Genomic DNA, 21,412 nt, shown 5'->3' on the forward strand with positions numbered 1-21,412 from the left:
AACAGTGCATTTTTACATAAGATATATTTTTTTAAGTTCAGTGACATAATCAAACCCCAATATTATTTTATCTCGTGTTCTATTTATTCATCCAAAGACTATAAGCTTAGCTTCTTAAACCTCATTTTTACTTTTTTTTTGTATACTTTTTTTATTAAATATTGTATACTACTGAAACCAGTTAGTTTTCGAATGGTTTGGTTTATTGGATTTACGGCAAAAGCAACTCAGGCTATGAGGCCAGTGTATTATATCTGTTAATTGTGTGTGTTCTAATGACCATTTGCCTACTTGGAGGGATGAAAAATCAGTTTCCAGCAGAAAAAATCCCTTCGACCTCTGAATAAGACCAGCTTACTCACCTTCACAGTTGAAAAGCTCTGATAAAGGTTTTTTTGCATCCTAGACAGGATTCAAATCCGTTCTTTCCAACCAAAGGTATCACCAAAACTGACTGAACTATGAAAGCTCCGTTGGTTTTTGATTCCGTTGAAGATCTACACATTAATAGTAAGACTACGATTTTATTATTTATAGCATGTTTCAGAAGGTGCAGTGTAGAGCTTTCATAGAACCTCTATAAGTAGGGGAAGGTAAAACAATCTGAGAATTAAAGTGTAATTTTCTTACTGAGTGTTTCCAGGTAAGATTCATGAAAGCATGAAAGAAAAGGCTAAGAAAAACTGTGCAAGAGAAACTTGGAGAGGAAAATGGTCCAGGCCAACCAGGGGTTGTACCAAATTTTCACCTTATGAGAGATAATTGAAAAATCATGAGATTATAACGAGGCTCTGCACTTAAGTTTTCTGCATTTGGAAAAGGCATACAAAGGTTCCAAGGGAAAAACTGTTCAAAACTCTACAATTATATGGGAACATAATATCAAGCACTATGGGGTATATTTGAGCCTATATCTGAGTTGTTGTCATCATCATCATATTCCTGATTTGTACCCTCAAGGGGTGTATAGGATATGATAGTACTACATGAAAAATTTACACTATCAATAACTTCCTATCTACAATTTTCCTCCAAATCAGTCTGTTACTTGTCAAGACTCCAATATTATCAGATCTTACATTTCTATCGTCTAAGGAACTTTGTGCCGTATCAATCCATCTATTTCTTGGTCTTCCTCTGGATCGTTTTTTGCTAACCTGTCAGAGAACACTTGTTTTGCTAATCTTTCCTCGCCCATTCTGTTTAGGTGACCATACCACCTGAGATTAGCTCTGCTAATGCATTCATGGATGCTGACAATGTCAAGTTCTATCCTAATATCCTTTGCCATTGATGCCATCTTTTATTCCCTCTAATCTTTCTCAAGATTCTCATATCTGCAGTTTCTAGTCTTTGGTCAAGTGTTTTACTTCTGACCCAGCTCAGATCCATAAGTTAAAACTGGTTTCAACACTGTCTTGTATACAGCTAATTTAGTGTTTCCACTAATTTCTCTCTTATTCCATATGAATTTATTCAATTGACTTCCTACCATACCAGCTTTGTTGATTCTGTTGTCTATTTCCATTTTTAATTTACCATCTTCACTAAAAATCGTGCCTAACTAGCTGAAATGTTTTATTTGTTCCACAGATTCTCCATTCACAACACAGTTGACCTTTTCAATGATTCTGCCTATTTTCATTGTCTTTGTCTTTTTATTGATGACCTTCATACCATATCTATTACAACAGTTATTCAATTTAGTCAGAGAATCTTGCAGACTTGTAGCAGATTTATTTAGAAGTATAACATCATCCGCATAAAGCAAAGAGCTGACATTAACATCTCCAATTTTGAGATCATGTTTAATATCACTTTCCTTCATAATGTGATCCATACAGATAATGAATAACAGAGGGAATTATGTACATCCTTGTCTCACACCAGATTTAACATAAACCATCTTTATGTACTTCCTTCAATTCTAACTGCTGACTTACAACTCAAATAAAGACTAAAAATTGCTTGATATAATGCCCATTTACACCATATAACTGTAGCATATTGAATAGCGTCTCTCTTGGCACCTTGTCATATGCCTTTTCCAGATCGACAAAACTTAAATACAGATCTTTGTTATATTCCCATGTTTTCTCAACTATTTGTTGTAAAGTGAAGATCTGATCTGCCAGCCTTTATTTGGCCTGAATACAGCTTGTATTCTTCACCAAGCTTTTCTTTCACAATTCTTCTCAAATATTTCTCAAGTATACTTACACAGATCTTGCCAGGAACACTCAATAGGGAAATACCTCTGTAATTCTCACATTCAGTTTTATTTCCTTTTTTATATATGGGTACTATGAGAGCTCTACTCCAATCATCGGGAATTCGTCCCTCTGTCCTGGCTTTCTGAACTATGCAGTGCAGCCACTGTAAGACTCTTATACCACCATACTTCAGCATTTCTGGTCGAATATCATCTACTCCTGCTGTCTTTCCACATTTCAAGCCTTTGATGGTTTTTTCTACTTCAACTATGGATATGTATTCCTTACTGCATGCCTGGTCAGTGTTTTTTACCACTGTGCTGTCATCACTGCTTGTTTCATTTAGCAGTTTTCAAAGTAATCACTCCATACTTCAAGGATATTTGCCCACATTACTCTACTTGAGACTGACTGCCATTCAAGAAGATTAGCCTCGTATTTTGTGTTGTATACTATGGCTACTCCTTCTTTTCCTTGACTGTCATTGCCTGAATATAATATTTTGTATTTATTGCTCAGAAAGATCTCACCAGTTTTTGTCTTTTTTGTTTCAATCACCCCTATTATGTCGATCTGGTACTTATCTAATTCCTCAGCTAGCTCCATTTCTTTTCCATTCAGGCTTCTTACGTTGATAGTACCGATCTTTAACTCTGGTGATGTTGAGTTGGGGTTTGTTTTCAGATTTGTTTCAGTAGCTGACTTTTCGCTGTTCGCCCTGGTTCCCTGGCGAAAACAACGGGGGCCTTGTTTAACCGGGCGGCGCCCCAGTCGGCATGAAATTTTGCCATGTTGTACCATAATTTTTTATTTTGATGTAACCAATAAGAATACAATTTGGTCGGCTAAATCCCAAATTGCCAGCCCATCCTCGTTCGTTCAGTATCCAAGTAGATAACCAACAAGGTGCACCACGAGAAGGTGAAGATTGGGCATTAGGTCAGAAGCCCTGGTCAGTTCTCCGCATTCCTTTAAAGGCTATGTGGAGGTCTCCTCTCAGTTATACAGCTTTGACCCTTTTTTCTCTATAGCAAATAACTGTTTCATTTAGGGAGGTTGTAATTCCAAGTTTTTTTCTGATTTTGCTGATTTTCATGTTGTCCATTATTGTGACTTCTTCAGTTCTGCACAGAAATTTCATTTCGGATGATTCAATTCTTCTTTCATCTGCTTTTTTTATTGTCCATATCTCACTGCCATAAAGTAAGGTTGGTTTAGCTACTATATTGGTGATTCTTATTCGTGTGTTTTTGTACATAATTGGGTTTAAAAATTTTATTTATAATGCCTGTTACTTTTAAAAAGTTTGATATCTTTGGTTCTATATCAGCTTCATTTTCATATGACATTGTGCAACCTAAATATTTGAATGTATTTACTTGCTCTAGTATTTTGTTGTTTATTACTATTTTGCTTCTTATTGGATTAGCACCTTTGAAGTTTATGACTTTTGTTTTGTCTGTTGATATTTCCATACCATATGTTTTTATCAGATTATTTAGATTGCATAATGATTTTTGTAGTTCATCTTCATTGTTTCCAAGGATTATTTGGTCATCAGCAAAAAGAAGAGTAGCTAATCTGGTGTTACGGTTTATCTTGAATCCTCCTTCATTAGTTATCTTCCATTCTTTTATGATTTTATCTATGTATATATTAAATAAAACTGGTGAGAGAGGGAAACCTTGATGTACTCCTCGATTTATTGGTTTCCAACTTGATGTTGAATTATTGTACTTCACAGATATTTTATTATCTTGATATATATTATATAAGACTCTAAAGAGTTGTATTTGGTATTTCATATTCTTCTAGGATTTCCCATAGTTTTTCTCTGATAATTTTATCAAATGCTTTGGTGTAATCTATAAATGCTACGTGTGTGTTTCTATGTTCATTTCTCTGTGTTTTTCAATTAATAGTTTTAACGTAAATGCAGAGTCTATGCAAGACCTGCCTTTTCTGAATCTGTTTTGTTCTTCTATTAATTTTCGGTCTACTATACATTTAAGTTTACATGCTAAGATTTTTGCATATACTTTATAACAGGTACTAAGTAAGCTGATTCCACGATAATTGTTACAATGAGATTTGTGTCCTTTTTTGTAGATGGGGATAATTATTGCTACGGTCCAATCTTGTGGGCATTTTCCTTCTTTCCAGATCATATTATAAAAGTTAAGTAAGCTGAGTGAGAATTCAAGTCCTGCATATTTAATAAGTTCCTTAGATAATGATAAGTATCTTAGATATAAAGATATAATAAGACAGTATTGAAACAAATTTTAAGTTATGGATCTGAGAGTTTGGTTAGAAATAAAACACTTGATCAAAGATTAAGCACATAGATATGAGAGTGCTTAGAAAAATTATAGGCCTAAACAGATGGCATCAATGGTAGAATCATAGTAAATATGAAGACATTAGAAAGGAACTTGACATTGTTTGCATTTAGGAATGTTTGAGCAGGGCTAATCTAAGATGGTAAAGTCACTTAAACAGAATGAGAGAGGAAAGGTTAATAAAAAGGGTATTTGATGCCATGATAGTAGGAAAAGAGACTAGAGGAAGATTCAAAAATAAAATGATAAGGTCCAGGTGGATTGATTCAGTCAGAAATGCCTTAGAGAAAAAAATGTTAGTTATGACAATATTGGCAGACTGACAAGTAATAGACTAATTTGGAGAAAATTGTTGACAGGAGGCTATTAATAATGTAAACTTAATCACGTAGTGTTGTCATAGCAGCTTGGGATCCATTGACAGTACATTTCTAGAAACATAATGATGATGATGGTGATGAGAAATCATGGAAATATAACAAGTATCTATATTTAAGTTTTGTAGATCTGAAAAAAAAAGTCCGTACGATTAACCTAGTGGCTATGCACTTCACAACCATACGCCTGGGGAAGAAGTATCCTAGGTTCGATTCCTGTCGACGACGTGAGGAGCTCAAGGATCTTCCTCAGCAATAGCCAAGTTAGCCAGTCTTGGGAGTGGGCAGCAGGGTTTCCCCCCCCCCCCCCCAGTTTATCTGGGGTTTTTCATCCTGTAAGCAGACAAACGGGCCCTGTGAACACGCAGGCTACAGTAATAGGATACCTACAGGAATAAGGAGTAACTAACCTATTCTATTGGATTTCAGTTCCGAATGCCTACATGGTAAAAAGTGTAGGTCTACGGATAAGATAGGACAGATATGAAAAAGAAATGATAAGAGAAAAATTATTCAAAATGATACAATTATATGGCATAAATGGGATGCTATACAGGCTATATTATTGCAACATACAGCTGCATTACTTAAAGTGCAATTTAACAGCTAAAAGTGAACAATGTACATGAAGATGGTTCAAAAAGTCAGGTGTAAGACAAAGGCGCATACTATCTCCTCTGTTATTCATCATGCATGCTGATATATTCTGAAATAAAATATTAAGATAGTTCCATTACATAAAGGTAATTACAAGCCAGAAGTAACAAAATACAGATCAATTAGTATCTCAGGAGTCGGACTTATTGGAAAGTTTTTTTGGGAAAAAAAATGGTTAGAGATAGAATTCAGGAATGGATAGATAGGAATATAACAGAATACTGGGCAACACAGCTTAGAATCAGAAATCTCCTGGACTGAATCAGTCGTTTGGAATGAGAGATTTCTGCTACATTGCAGAAATCATGAAGTGGAAACATGATGGAACCCCCTCCGCCATCCAACTGGTAGGCCCAAGAAACTGACAAATAGGGATCGGTGAACTCTCAAGCAGCAAGTTGTCACAGTAAATTGTCAGTCAGCCTTAGCAACTATCACATTGGCTATGGATCAATGTGGACCAAGTAAATATCATGAATGGAAGAGGGTCCTGTGAAGCGATGAATCACAGTAAACAATTTGGCACTCTGATGGGCCTCTCTGGACCTGGCAGATGCCTGATGAGCGATACAAGAAATGTCTTGTATCAACTGTGAAATTTGGAGGCAGTAGCATAATCTTCTTGCTCCTTGGTTTCTGCATCAAGATCTTTAAATGCTGATGCCTACATGACATTTTGGACAATTCCCATATTGTGACAACAGATTGGAATAGACCCTTTCTTGTATCAGCATAATAAGGCACTTGGTCACAAATCAAGGGCCTTAGCTGTGTGGTTTGAAGACATGGATGTGGAAGAACTAAACTGGTCAGCACAAAGCCCCAACCTCAACCCTACTGAACATCTCTGGGATGAGCTGGAGCAAATATCCATTAAATTCTGGTAAAGCACCTTACCAGAACTTAATGGATAGCCTACACTGAAAGGTAATTATGGCCTGACCTCCTATTCACAGCAATACTGTATGATGGGAAATACAAACAGCTGCTGTATGGAAACTTTTGGCAATGTAGTGTATATCTCTCTCTATATATATATATATAAAAACCAGATGCTACTACTAAAGAAATCTTGTAATATATTAGAATAAAAATATTCCAAGAATGATCTGAATTAAAAAAATCTACAATAAGTGGAATGCTTCATAATGAGCCTAGCCATGGAATATTTTTGAAGAAATAAATAAATTAATTAATTAAAAAAAAAGTAATTTGGAATAATTTTACAATGCAATGTTCCAATTTGAAACATTAACGAGTTATGATACAGAAATCTAATTTATCACACTGGCAAATAAAATGTAGTTTGTTAAATAGATGAAAGGTAATAAATATTTAACATCTAACACTCAATATCAAAAATATCAGATCACTTACTTCACCTAAAAGTTCCAGCTTTAAATCTCTCACAGTTACTGTGCCATCCATTTTCTCCTCCTTTTCTAGAAGAAGCATAAAAAGCCGGCCTGACATGTTTCCAAGTAAATATCGTGAACCATTTGAATCAACTTTACCATAACAGACGATGGTACTTTGCTTTTACCAAAGAGAATAAATAAACCAATTACAAATTAATTAAAGAATAAAATATTTTCAGTATACTTCACAACTTCATACATTATTACTTTTAAAATAAAAAACAATTTTTTTTTCAACAAATTTAATCTTCATGATTACAAATGCAACCTTTTTTTGATTAAGGATAAGTTTTTGTCCTACCTTAATTATGGGTGGGGCTATTGCTATATATCGATCGCCATTGTGATATGTAATTGACTCCTGACCAATAATTAGAGCACCACAGAAAGGTTCAGGAACTGAAAAATAAATAAATGCATATATAAATGGCCAAATAAATGAATCAAACAACAGACTAGTAAACGTAATGGCCATAAAAACCTGAACTAAGATATACTATATATAGGGTGCTTAATGGTTGAAGCTGGATAAATGGGAGAACTTCACGTAGCCTTTGAGGGAATGTGGAGAAAGAACCAGGGATTATGACCTAATGTTCAAACTTCACCATCTTATGGTACTCTCCACAAATAGGTATCTATTTCAATACTGAACGAATAAGGATGAGCTGGCTATTTGGGATTTAGCCACTTAAAATTATATTAATACCAGCTTAAACCAAAATATAAAATGATGATACAGCATGATAGAATTTCATATAGGCTGAGGCATTGCCTGATTAAACAAGATGCATGCTATTTTTGTCACGGAATTGGGGCGAACAATGAAAGTCAGTTACTAGAAAAGGACAATCATGTATAGACCCAGCCTTCTGCCTAAAATTAATAATAGAGAAAAGAAGAGAATATAATTTAGAAACACATATTACATTTATTGACTTTGATAAAGCATTTGATAAAGTTAAAAGAAGTATTTTATTTAATATATTAAAAGAAAGACAAATACTAAATAATATTCTAAAAGTTATCATAAGTATATATGAAAATAATCGAATACAAATAAGATTAAATAATGAACTATTATATCTGAGAGAGATAAACCAAGGAGTCCGACAGCAACTCTAATATTTATTTAAATGAAATAATAATGAAATGGAATAAAAATTTCCATCACAGTATTAAACTTTCTCTTACTGTGAACTTAAACACTCTCCTTTTTGCTGATTACCAAATAATAATTACAAATTCTGAAGATAACTTACAGAAAGATATTTTAAATTTAAATGAAATATCAACAGAAAAATCAAATATTATGGCCTTTAAAGGAGAAGATCCAATAAGAACTGAAATAGCAATAGATAACAAGATTTTAGAACAGTGAATTCATTTACTACCTAGGATGTATGATTACATATAAAAATGAAGAAGATATAAACCAAAATTGCAAAATATTTAAAAATAACAGGTGTAATTAACTCTATATTTAAACCTAACCTAGTGTACAAACAAACCAGACTAAAAGTATACAATACATTAGCCCTACCAGTCCTATTGTATGGAAGTGAATTCTGGACAATAAAACAAAAAGACAAAGATTAATAACAGATGAAATGAACTTTATGAAAAAAACTGTAAAATACACTCTATTCGAGCACAAAAGAATGAAACCAGGAATCAGTAATAGGAAAAATTACAAAATATAAACATAAATGGAGGGAACGTGCTGAAAGAATGAAAACAGAAAGATTACCAAAGCAAACTTTAAATTACAAACCATAGAAAAAGAAAACCAGGACGTCCTCTAAAGTGATTCAACAATGACTTCTAAGGCCAGAACAGGCCACTCTAGGCCTAAATCCATGAAATTCATGATGATGATGATAATGCCAGTTACTAGAACAAACTTCCACTCAACAGTAGAGCTCAAGACTGACATCTTCAACAATTTTATTTATTCTTATGGCAAGGAATACAAAGCAGCTACAGGTCAATGTCCAGTCTAGAAAGCCAATCCAGGGCCTCATCCGTCATCTCGTGGATGTCCTAAATGCTCCCACTAATCGTCTGGGCCATGGGGGAACAATCACAATAAGGGTGGTCTGTCAGTCTCCATTTATGTAGTAGGTAGCCACATCTGCCCTGGTTAGTTCTGATCCTGTTGATAGATGACCAAATCTTCCTAAAAAGAGCAAAACCAGGCTGCAGAGCACAGGGATCTTCTACTAGGAAGCCATTTGTTGGGAGCTTGTTGGACCAGTTTTCAATCCGTATGTCAGGTGTTGATGACAGGGCAGCTGAAGAGAGTTCGTCCATGGACCAAAATGGTTTTCTTGATTTTAGGTGAAGACTATGGATTTATGACCATCTGGTGCAGGGGCAGGAGTAGGTTGCTCATTACATTATTAAATTCTTTAATCGAGGCTTGTCTTCTCCGTATGTTTGGTGGAGCAATGTCAGATAGGACAGGCAACCAGGGGAGAGGGGTACTTCTCAGTGTCCCACTAATCGTGTGCATGGTAGAGTTTAGCTCGATGTCTATAATGTTAGTGTGTGCACTTCTTTCCCAGATGGGAGCACAGTATTCTGCTGCAGAAAATGAGAGGGCTAGTGCAGACGACCTTAGGACTTCTGCACCAAAACCCTAGGTTGTTCCAGCAAGCCTTGAAATGATATTATTTCTCATTTTAATTTTGTTGGACAGGTTGTTGATGTGTCTTTTATAGGTTAGGCTTCTGTCCAGGCTCACTCCAAAGTATTTCGGGTGAGGCTCATGTTCAATTTTGCCAAAGAAAGAGAGGTTGAGGTGTTGATTTGCCTCTGCATTGTTGAGGTGGAATACTGTGGACACAGTTTTTGTTGGATTTGGCTTCAGGTACCACTGTTTGAAGTACTCTTCCAGGATATTCAGGTCTGTGTTCAAGGTTGATTCCAGGTTGGCAAAGGAGGTAGATTGGTGCAGGATTGCTAGATCATCAGCGTACATATATTTGCTTGAGCTAGTATCTAAGTCGGACACTTAGATGCTAAAGAGTAAAGGGGCTAACACAGAGCCATGTGGGAGACTGTTGTGGAGGAATCTGGACCTGCTTTTTTTCCCACCAATATGGACCCAAATCTTTCTGTTGGAAAGAAAGGATTCAAAAAGCTGGAAAGTTTTTTTGCACCTTATAATATTGCCTAGCTTTAGAAGGAGGCAATATTATAAGGTCGTAGATTTTTGACATCATTTGGATCTTACCCTGGTTTGGGCACTGTAATGATGATTATCAGTTACTAGAACAAACTTCCACTCAACATCAGTGGAGTTCAAGGCCTTCAACAATAAGAAGCATTGATGGAAAAGAAATGGAACTAGCAGAAGAACTGGATAAGTACCAGATCAACATAATAGATTTTACTGAAACAAAGACAGGTGAGATTCTTCTAAGCAACAAATACAAGATGCTATATTCAGGCAACAACAATCACTGAAAAAGAATTAGCAATAGCATTCAACACTAAATACAAAAATAATTTTCTTGAATTCATTTTGATAAATTATGGAGACGACAACCATGTTAAGAATAATTACTTTAATTTTTCGATGTTTCGACCTTCATATTAAGGTCAATACCAAAGTGACAATGATAAGATCAACTGTTAATCTGCTGGCCTTACCTCTACTGAGAAAAAGAAAAAAAAAACACACATTGAAGCTGTATCCTATTTCTTTATAATGTGGTCCAAGAACAAATTTATATTAATACTTTTATTGCAGCAATCGTGGTGACCTAATCAATAATTTAAACATAAGTGTTATATTAAGGCTAATCCTAATTATAATGATCCCTTTAAAACAAAAGGTATGTAGGTAGAATATGTACCGTCCATATTCTATGAAATTCTATGTGATTAGAATTTCACAGGCCTCTTTAAATTTATGCTCATACCACATTTTTGTGCAATGTAATGAACAGGTACCTTTCCAGTTAATTCTATATAGAATGATCAAAAGGCCAGATTTACCATAGTTGTTAAATTGAGAGTGACGTTCATGTTTCTTTCTTTTTTTTTTTCCTTCAGACAGAAATTGTGTATCAAGTTTCACTTATATAAGGCAAATTACTGTTGCAATGAATAAGATATACTACAGAGTGGGCCAGGTGAGGAAGTATATACTCTAGATGATGGCCTTAATATGAAGGCTGAAATGTCGGAATTAAATTAATTATTCTTAACACAATTGTACTCTCCATAATTTATCAAAATGAATGTTGATCAGCATGTAATATTAAATGAAAGGAATATTTTTGAATGGCAGGCAATATCAAGTAGAGTGATGCTGGTAAACATCAAAATGGGAGCATTGAACAATGAGACTAATTTATACCTATGAGACCATAGAAGGTTCTAATAATCAAGAAGTGGAAGAATTTTTTGAGGCATCAGAGAAGGCAGCTTACACAAAGAAAAAGGTGGTCCTTGCTGGAGATCTAAGCAGCATAGTAGGAAATGATTACCATACATAACGATATGCTTTGGGAGCAAAGGGAGAAGAGAGCAAAGGTAAAGGTAAGTAATGGCAACTTGCAGGATTTCCGTTCAAGACATGGACTATTTCTTATTAACACCATGTTCCAACGTGAAAATGTTCACAAATTCATATGGAAAGAAGATGCAAGAAATAAGAAAAATATCACCGACTATGTTATAGTTAACAGTAATATTCTATATTCAGGTTCAGGATACAAGAGTATACAGATTTATACAGAGAATCTGAAATAAGAAGTGATCACATTTAGTTTTTTGAGCAGGTGGTCCCTGAATAACATTAAATATCATACTGAAAAAGAAAGTTGAGCAGCTTTCAGAGGTGAACTGTAGTCTTAAAAATACAAACATTATACAAGAAAAAAATGAGAGTTTGAGAAAAAAAGAAGCAAACCTTGGGGATTTAGTGGCAGATCCTGAAGAAAACACTGACTAATTCAATAAGTCAAGACCCATGTAATGATGATGTTTACAAGGATAGAAAAATCAGAACTCAGTGGTGGACTCAGGAAATTAAAAATGCAGTCAAGAAAAAGAAGAAAGGATATCAAAAGTTCCTTGGCAAGTAAGTGAGCATGAGCTCTGAGAGAATACTGAGAAAAAAATATAAGAAAGTACACTGTGTAAAACTAGTTAAAAAAAATCATGGGAGGACTTGGGTAAGAACACAGAAAATAAAAATCAGGAAAGTTGCAAAAATGTTCTGAAGACTATTGAAAAAGCTTAGAAATGGAGTAAAGAGAACTGTAAAAAGGAATCAGAGAAGATAATGATAACCATGAAAACTGAAAATAAAGCAATTTTAGATTTTTGGAATAATTACTTTGAAAGACTGCTAAATGAAAACAATCAATGACATTAAAGCAGACACTGGAGTAGATGACGACATTAAAGGTATAAAAGTTTTGCACTGCATAAATAAGAACCTGCTCAGAAAGTCAAATTCCACATGATTGGTGTAGAGCTCTCATAGTACCCATCTATAAAGAGAATAAAGCCGAATGTGAGAATAACAGAGGAACTTCTCTACTAAGTGTTCCAGGTAAGATTTATGCAAGTATACTTGAGAAGAGACTAAGAAAAATTGTGGAAGGGAAACTCAGAAAAGAACAAGTTGGGTCAGGCCAAATAGAAGTTATCAGGTTCAGATTTTTATTTTAAGACAAATAATTGAGAAATCACAGGAATATAATAAGGATCTGTATTTAAGTTTTTGTTAGATCTGGTCAAAACACTACAATATGGTGTAAATGGGACATTATATCAACCAATACTTAGTCTATATTTCAGTTGCAAGTCAGTAGTTAGAATTTAAGGAGGTACAGGAATGTGGCTTAATGTTAAAGGAGATGTGGAAGCAAGGGTGCTACATTATCTCCAGTTATTCATCATTTATGTGGATCACATTATGAAGGAAAGTGGTATTAAGCCCAAGATGTCAATCTCAGCTCTTCACTTGATGCAGATGATGTTACACTCCTAAATAACCTAGTAAAAGTTTGCAGGATTACCTAACTAAATTAAATAACTGCTGTAAATTTCATATGAAAATTAACAATAAGAAGACAAGGACTATGAAAATAACAGAGAACACTGAAAACATCAACTGCATCCTGAATGGAGAACCTATAAAACATTTCAACTAGGCACAATTTTCAATGAAGATATCAAATTAGATATGCAAATCAACAACAGAATCAGCAAAGTTGGTACTGCAGTGAAATGAATAAGTTTATATGGAATACGAGAGAGAGATTAGTCAAAATACTAAACTAGTTGTATATAACATAGTATTCAAACCAACTTTAGTTTACTGATCTGAGAGCTGGAGTTAATAAATAAAGCACCTGATCAAAAACTGGAGACCACACTTATGAGTTCTCAGAAAGATTAGAAGAGTGAACAGATAGCATCAATGCCAGTATCATTATTAAAAATGAGGATATTAGATAAAAAAATTGATACTGCTAGTATTCAGGTGTGCAAGCAGAGCTAACCTCAGGCAGTATGCTCATTTAAACAGAAAGGGAAAGGTTAGCAAAACAAGTTTTTTTGTCAGGTTGAATGGGAAAAGACTTAGAGGAAGATCAAGATCTAGGTGGACTTATGCAATAAGAAGAGCCTTAGAAGAACGAAATATAAGTCTGAAAATATTGGAGTCATTATAGCTAACAGATTAATTTTTTTGAGGGAAATTGTCAATGAGAAGTTGGTAGTGATGTAAACGTTTTCATGCGGTACTGTCATAATATCCTGTATACCCTGTGAGGGTACATATAAAGAATCTGATGATGATGAAGATTATATATATATATATATATATATATATTGCATGTGTGATGTTCATCATGTCATCACATGAATGCAACTACAAAAAAACCTATTCTACAAATATTACCGAAGTAATCAAATCAAAACAGTTAACAAGCAATGATCATTATCAATTATTCCTATAGCCTTATAATATCAATAGGTTGCTTTTTAAAGGATAAGTTATATAAAGCACAAATCTTTAGGGCTCTTTAAATTAACTGAACAAATGCTGTAGCAAGTTTGGTGGGATGAAAACAAAATATATCCAAATGAAAAAAAAGTATGAAAATAAACAGAAAATATCAACTACGTTCTCAATGTAAAACCTCTCCAATCATATCCTAATTTATGCTCACATGTAGACCTACACATTTTACCGTGTAGGAATTCAGAACTGAAATCCTACTGAATAGGTTGGTCACTCCTTATTCCTGGAGGTGTCCTATGTCTGTAGAAGCACGTGTTCACAGGGCCAGTTTGTCTGTTCTGGGGAATGAAAAACCCCTATGAAGGAAGGATTTTTTTTTCAATAGTTCACTTGTTCTATAGACGAAGCCTATAGAACAAGTAAAACATTTCAGGTATTTAAGCACAATTTTTGACAACAAACTAACAGTTTTTAACTTGATGATTTGAAAGTTGGGCTGGAGTAATCTAGTTCACTAATAACTAAGAGACCACAGATAAAGAGTTCTGAGGAAACTGTTGGGGGGAAGGGGGGAGAGAACAGATAACATCAATTGTAGAAATGTTTGAAGCATTTAGAAAAAAAGAGTTTTTCATCATTTACTTTAAAAAATGAGGGAGCAGAGCTAATTGATAGTGGTATGACCACCTGCATATGAACTTGCATCAAATTTAGAATTTTTCAACAGATTTCATCATAGAAAAATAGTATTGCAGTTCACAATTACAAATGCAATTTTTTTTTTTCAGTAGGCATAAGGAATAGGGTGGTAAAATAACCACAATTGATGCTTAATTACCAGATGGCAGGAAAAAGACTCAGACTAAGACTAGAATCAAGAGAACTGATGTTATCAGTACCAACCACAGAAGACTAAAATGTGAGATAAAATGTTATGGTGAATATTGCCTTTACTGATAATGAGTAAAATAACTGCTGCTTTATATCTTTGGCCATATCTGCAATTCAATGATGAAACACATTTGATAAAGGTACCTCAACTGTTTTGCTTATATCATCCCTTTCAACCATTTCTTTGGTAGCAGTTTTAATAGGTCTCTCACCCATTAATTTTGGAAGCACCAGACCTTTGCAACTCAGCATGAACAACAAATGAGGGTTCCATGGCTTTTGGATATTCATCCACTCTCGTGGTATTTATTTTCAGGATATTGAAATGATGTTCCATTTATTTTTGAAAAATTCAATAACTTTCACCTGGTATGTTTTGTGCTGTCTCAAAAAGATGGTGAGACTGGATGATTTCACACTGAGAACTTGTGTCTCTAAACATATGACACAGAATAGGTTCACTCTCATTGCCAATCCATGAAAATCCAAATTTCAAATAATTTTCAAATTTGCAAAATATTTTTGTTTAATTTGCAGCCAGTTCTTCTACTACATTAACAGATAGTTCAGGTGATTCATTAATTTGGTCCTTGTAGCTGCCCAAGACATATGACTGACTGATTTCATCAGAAACACCAATAGTACTTGCATTTCCATCAATCTTCAATTTTACATTTGAATAATTCTGTTTTTAATCACAGACAAGATGAGTTCAAAATAAACAACACACACACACACACACACAATTCCAATTCTCAATTATGTGCACTACTTTTCATATGTAAACAATTGGCAACTTCTGGAAGTGATGTTTTGATACATCTAAACATTAATGTAGTCTGAAAAGAATGCAGCAATGCAAATAAAAATTCAGAATGCAAGTATCCAAAATTAAAATTATTTGTCTGTACAACACTTAAAATCATCTTGCTTACTGACAGTGAGCCATGCTTTGGGAAAGAGCACCATAACAAACCTGAAGGGACCACAGAAAGTGTTATAATGGATAATTTGATACAGCACATTTTCTTTAGAACAGCATTGTAACTGTGGAGCTTTATGAACTTAATAGTTTATTAGAGTTTGTTATAATGGTATCTGCTATATTGAGAGTTAATTGTATTATATGCATGCTATTTTACTCTGATTATCATAAATCAATCAGCTACAAGTCTTCAAAGGGCTTTAGTCATATTAAATACTTGCGTGATAAATCTAGAATGAAAATCTGCAATTAAGGCTAAAGAAGAAAAAGTGCAGGAAAGAAAATGCAGGGAAATTGAACACCTAGTGGGATATAGTTGTTTTACTGAGGCCTGCGATTTATGCAACCAGTACAAGCCCCTAACACATCTCGAGTAGGACTTAATATCATTTCCCTTCAAGATTTTAAGGGATATTAAGAAGGTTTATTATATGAGGATAGCATGGAATATCAAGGACACGAGAAGCATTGTTGGGGAAAGGGCATTTGAAGTGGCATTAAAGGAGGTGATATGGGCTGTTCAAGCATGAAAGAATGGAAAGGCAACTGGCCCTGGTGGAATGATAATAGAGATGTTCAAGTATGGTGATAATAAAGTATTAGAGGTCTTAACAATGATATTCAACAAAGTGATTGCAGGTGAGGTTATCCCTTATGAGTGGAACTTGTCATACATCAATTATCCATAAGAAGGGCAATAAGAAAGACCATAAAAAATATAGAGGAATAAGTGTAATTATCTCATCTTAAAAACCAGGTACTCAGTAGTTGGAGGTGATAGTGCAAAAGATTTTCAGTTAGAGGTGGAAACCATAAAAGCAGTGGATGCTTTCTTGGCTTGACTGTAAAGCAGACATAACATTTTGAACAAGACAGACACAAGTGACTATTAGAACCTATTAGAACCATGAATAGGGTTTTGTGGAGTCATAAGATCTTAAGGAAAACTAAGAGAGTGCTGTATCATGTGATTATAGAAAGTATAACGACTATGAATGTGAGTGTTGGACCCACAGTAACAACCAAGGAAACAAGTAGAAATTGGATAACTATAGATGAAGTGTGACAGCCAACCATATGGATAGTCTGAGGTATGCAAATATTCAAGAGATGCAAGTTGAACCTATTACAGAGAAGATAGAGACACATGCTTTGAAATGGTATGGACATATCCAAAGAACGAGAGAACAATGGCCACTGAGAATTATGAACTAGTTACCCCATGGAAGGAGAAATAGAGGAAGAAGACCAAGAGCTATGTGGAAAAGGACCACTGTGAGAGAAATGGAGAAAAGAAGCTTATGAGATTACGACTAGAGGAATTATGCATAGTGGAGTCTAAGAACAGGCAACTGCTGACAAGTGAAGAAGCCTGCAAAAAGAAGAAGAAAATGAGCAATTAAAACTGAAAGCAAGTTTTCATGAAATCAAAAAACAACTGCATTTTCTGCAGTGAACCTATCAAACTGGTTATAGATTTTAGATATTTAATAAAGATGACAAATTACATATGAAAATAGGTAATGGAAAAACAAAGCCTTGTATATTGGGAAGTCAGTTCATTAAATTATTGTAGAATAAAAGTGAAATCAACTAACACACCAAGCTAGCCTTTCAAACCCATTTTTGCTTATGGATGCGAGTTAGAATGGCACTACTGTAGACTTCCGCTGTTATAGGAACCACAAGAGTAATTTGTCTTCATGGATAGTATGCTATAGTGAATTTTGTTTAGCATTGCATTGTATCTAAGGAGTGTGGTTGGAGATTTTCTGCAGTCTGTTATAGTGAACAAATTTATTATAGTAGTGTTTGCTATAGTGAGAGTTGACTATATACACACTAGTGTACAGAGAATTTGAAATTGGAAGTGATCACCATTTAGTCTTGGCAGGATAAAATTGAATTTCATATTGAAAATAAGAACATACAAAAAAGTTTTAAAGTGAATAAAAGTTGAGCAGCCTCTCAGATGTGAAATGTAGACTAAAATACACAAACATTATTCAAGAAAAAATGAAAGAGTTTGAGAACGGGAACTAAACCTTGGAAATTCAGTGGTAAGCATTGAAGAAAACAATGATTTATTCAGCCAGAGAGGCATGTGGTGAGGTTGTCTGCAAGGATAGAAAAATCAGAACTCCATGTGGACACAGGAAGTTAAAGAGGCAGTGAAGGAAAAGAAGAAAGCATATCAAAAATTCCTGGCAAATAAGTCAGCTAGTGCTCTTAGAGAATACAGAGACAAATGTAAGAAAGCTAAACACTGTGTAAAACTAGCTAAATAAGGCATGGGAAGACTTTGGTAAGAACATAGAAAATAAATATCAAGAAGTTGGCAAGATATTCTGGAGGCTGTTGAAGAAGTTCAGAAGTGGAGGAAAGAGTGTTGTAAAAGGAATTAGAGATGATAAAGGTGTCATGAAAACTGGAACAAGCAGTGATAGCACAGTGATAAAAAACACTCAACAGGCATAGTAAGGAATACATATCCATACTTGAAGTAGAAAAAGCCATCAAAAGCCTGAAATGTGGAAAGGCAGCTGGAGTAGATGATATTCGACCAGAAATGGAGGTACAAAAGTCTTACAGTGGCTGCACCATAGTTACAAAGGCCTGGATAGAGGGACGAATTCCAGAAGACTGGAGTAGAGCTCTTATAGTACCAATATATAAAAGGGAAATAAAATTGAATATGAGAATTACAGAGGTATTTCCCTACTGAGTGTTCCTAGCAAGATTTATGCAAGTATACTTGAGAAACGGTTGAGAAGAATTGTGGAAGAAAAGCTTGGCGAAGAACAAGCTGGATTCAGCCCAAATAGCAGATATCAGGATTAGATTTCCACTTTACGACAAATAGTTGGGAAATCATGGGAATATAACTAAGATCTGTATTTAAGTTTTGTAGATCTGAAAAAAGCATAAGACAAGGTGTCAAGAGAAAAGCTATTCAAAGCACTACAGATATGGTATCAACAGTGTATTATATCACACAATACAGCAGTTAGAATTGAAGGAAGTACAGGAAGATGGTTTAATGCTAAATCTGGTGTAGGACAAGGATGTACATTATCTATATGGATCACATTATGAAGGAAAGTGGTATTCAACCTGATATCAAAATTGGAGACAGCTCTTTTCTTTATGCAGATGATGTTATAATTCTAAATGAATTCAGTACAAGTCTGCAAGATTCCATGACTAAATTGAATAACTGTTGTAATAGACAGGGTATAAAGAAAAGTAATAACAAGACAAAGAAAATGAAAAAAAATAGTCCATTCACAATACAGATGGAAAATATCAACTGTTAGCGAAGATGGTAAATTAAATATGGAAATAGATAACAGAATCAACAAAGCCGGTATGGTAGGAAGTCCACCAAATAAATTTAAATGAAACAAGAGAGAAATTAGTCGAAACACTAAATTAGCTGTATACATGACAGTGTTCAAACCAATTTTAACTTATGGATCTGAGAGCTGGGTTAGAAGTAAAACACTTGCCCAAAGACTAGAGACTGCAGATATGAGGGTCCTGAGAAAGATTAGGCACGTGAACAGATGGCATCAATGGCAATATCATATTAAAAACAAGGATATTAGGAAAGAACTCAACATTATTAGCATCCAGGAATGTGTCAGCTCTGTTAACACATTCCTGGATGCTAATTGTTTAAGTGACCATCTTCGATGGTGTGGTCGCTTAAACAGAATGGGAGAGGAAAGATTAGCAAAACAAGTGTTTTCTCCAGGTTGGCAGAAAAAAGACCCAGAGGATAACCAAGGTATGGGTGGATTGATACAGTAAAAAGTGCCTTAGAAGATAGAAATATAAGATCTGATAATGTTGGAGTTTTGACAGATAACAGATTGATTTGGAGGAAAATTGTAAATAGGAAGTTAGTAATGTAAATTTTTCGTGTAGTACTATCATATCCTGTACACCACTTGAGGGTAATGTCAGGAATTTGATAATGATGATGAGTTTAATCCTTTCAATATTTCATCTCAGTCACAGACATCTTCAGAGAGTATAATACAATTTATAGCAAACACAAGCAACACAAAGTAAAGTGAAACTTTGCAGACTTAGTCTACAGTCTTAACCAGGAAATGTGATCTATCTGGGTGCTAGTAGGAAACACAGGCTGTAACTTGAGATGCTTAAAAATTACAATTACCCATATTGTGGAAAGTTTGCAATCATACTTACTTTAATCAAGTTAATTTTTAAGGACAGCTGCAGATTCTTTAAAAAAAAAAAAAACTGTTACAAGATTCTTTAAAAAAAAAAAAAACTGTTACACTGAACACTTGCTACAATGACATGTAGGTTTTTTATTTTTTTATTATTTTTTTAATTAGATTTTGTGCAAGTGGGCCAAGGCATGGTCCACTAAGGAGTGGAAATATTGAAAGCCTTTAAGTGTTGTTTAATTAATTTCTTGTACTGTTTTCATTCCAATAAATATCCAACATGAATTCTATCAGCATCTTATCCTAAATAAGCATGCACTCATTTCATGTATTCAAACAAAACTAGAAATTTTAGTTTTAAGTGCTTCAAAATAATGAGAAAGCAAAGCTTAGATATTAAAACCTTGAATGATTCGAGAGTAAGTAAAGTCAGTGAATCTCACAGTTTCAACAAGGGGGAAGGGGAGAAAACCCAACTGAATAATCACTTCATTTACTGTACAGTCCGTAGTTCAGTTAGTAATAACAATGCCCCTTGGTCAGAAAGCCTTGGATCTTGCTAACCAAACTATTTCAATAAGCCCAATTATCATCCAGCTAAGAAACAAGCATCAACAATCAAGAGGTTAGTAGGTCATCCTCTCCTCTATATATAAAAAACACACGATACCTTGTAAGCAAAATTAAAGATATCAGACTCTATAAAAATGATTTATTACTCAATTTTGACGTCTCTGCCTTTTTTTTTGGAAATGTCCCAATTAATGACAATTCTTCGTTATAAAAATTATGGAAACAACTACCATGTTAAACTGAACTTAAACTGAAATTTTACTAAAGTAAAACTTCAGTTTAATATAAAAATAATCACTTGACGTTGCAACCTTCACACTGAGGTCATCATCTAGAGTATACACATACGAGGTGTGGCTATTAAATAACAAGACTGGTTGCAAAAATGTGGTTTATTATTACAATTGTAAAACTTAATTGTTATTCCCTTCAACATACTCCCCTCCTCTATCTATACAATGTCACATATGAATTTTCCATTCTTGGAAGCAGTGCTGCAAGTCAGGTGTTATCTGCTTCAGTAGCACTGTCGTTTTCTCCATTACCTCATCCACTGACTGAAAATGGGTGCCCTTCAATGCAGATTTCAACTTTGGAAAAAGGTAAAAATTGCATGGAACCAAGTCCAGCGAGTAAGGTGGACAGTCCAACACTGAGATCTTCTTATGAGCCAGACACTGCTTTACAGACAGTGCACTGGGACGTTGTCCTGATGGCGAATCCAAGCATTGTTCTTCCACAGATTGGGTCTCTTCTTCTTCAC

The 21,412-nt window shown here is 34.6% G+C and overlaps 1 protein-coding gene across 1 annotated transcript in view; it reads right to left on the minus strand.

Moving 5' to 3' along the window:
* Positions 1-21,412, minus strand: part of pic (DNA damage-binding protein pic) — a 359,026-nt gene that overhangs the window by 266,198 nt on the left and 71,416 nt on the right. Inside the window, exons 6-7 of the mRNA XM_090394454.1 lie at positions 7,309-7,406; positions 6,967-7,125 (exon numbers count right to left, since the gene is read on the minus strand). Coding sequence (XP_090250580.1) covers positions 6,967-7,125; positions 7,309-7,406 — 257 coding nt within the window. The remainder of the gene's footprint in view (positions 1-6,966; positions 7,126-7,308; positions 7,407-21,412) is intronic.

Source organism: Typopeltis vanoorti, chromosome 6 (assembly GCF_054136105.1).
Source record: "Typopeltis vanoorti isolate ZY-2024b chromosome 6, IOZ_Tvanoo_1.0, whole genome shotgun sequence".
Lineage (NCBI taxonomy): Eukaryota > Metazoa > Arthropoda > Arachnida > Uropygi > Thelyphonidae > Typopeltis > Typopeltis vanoorti.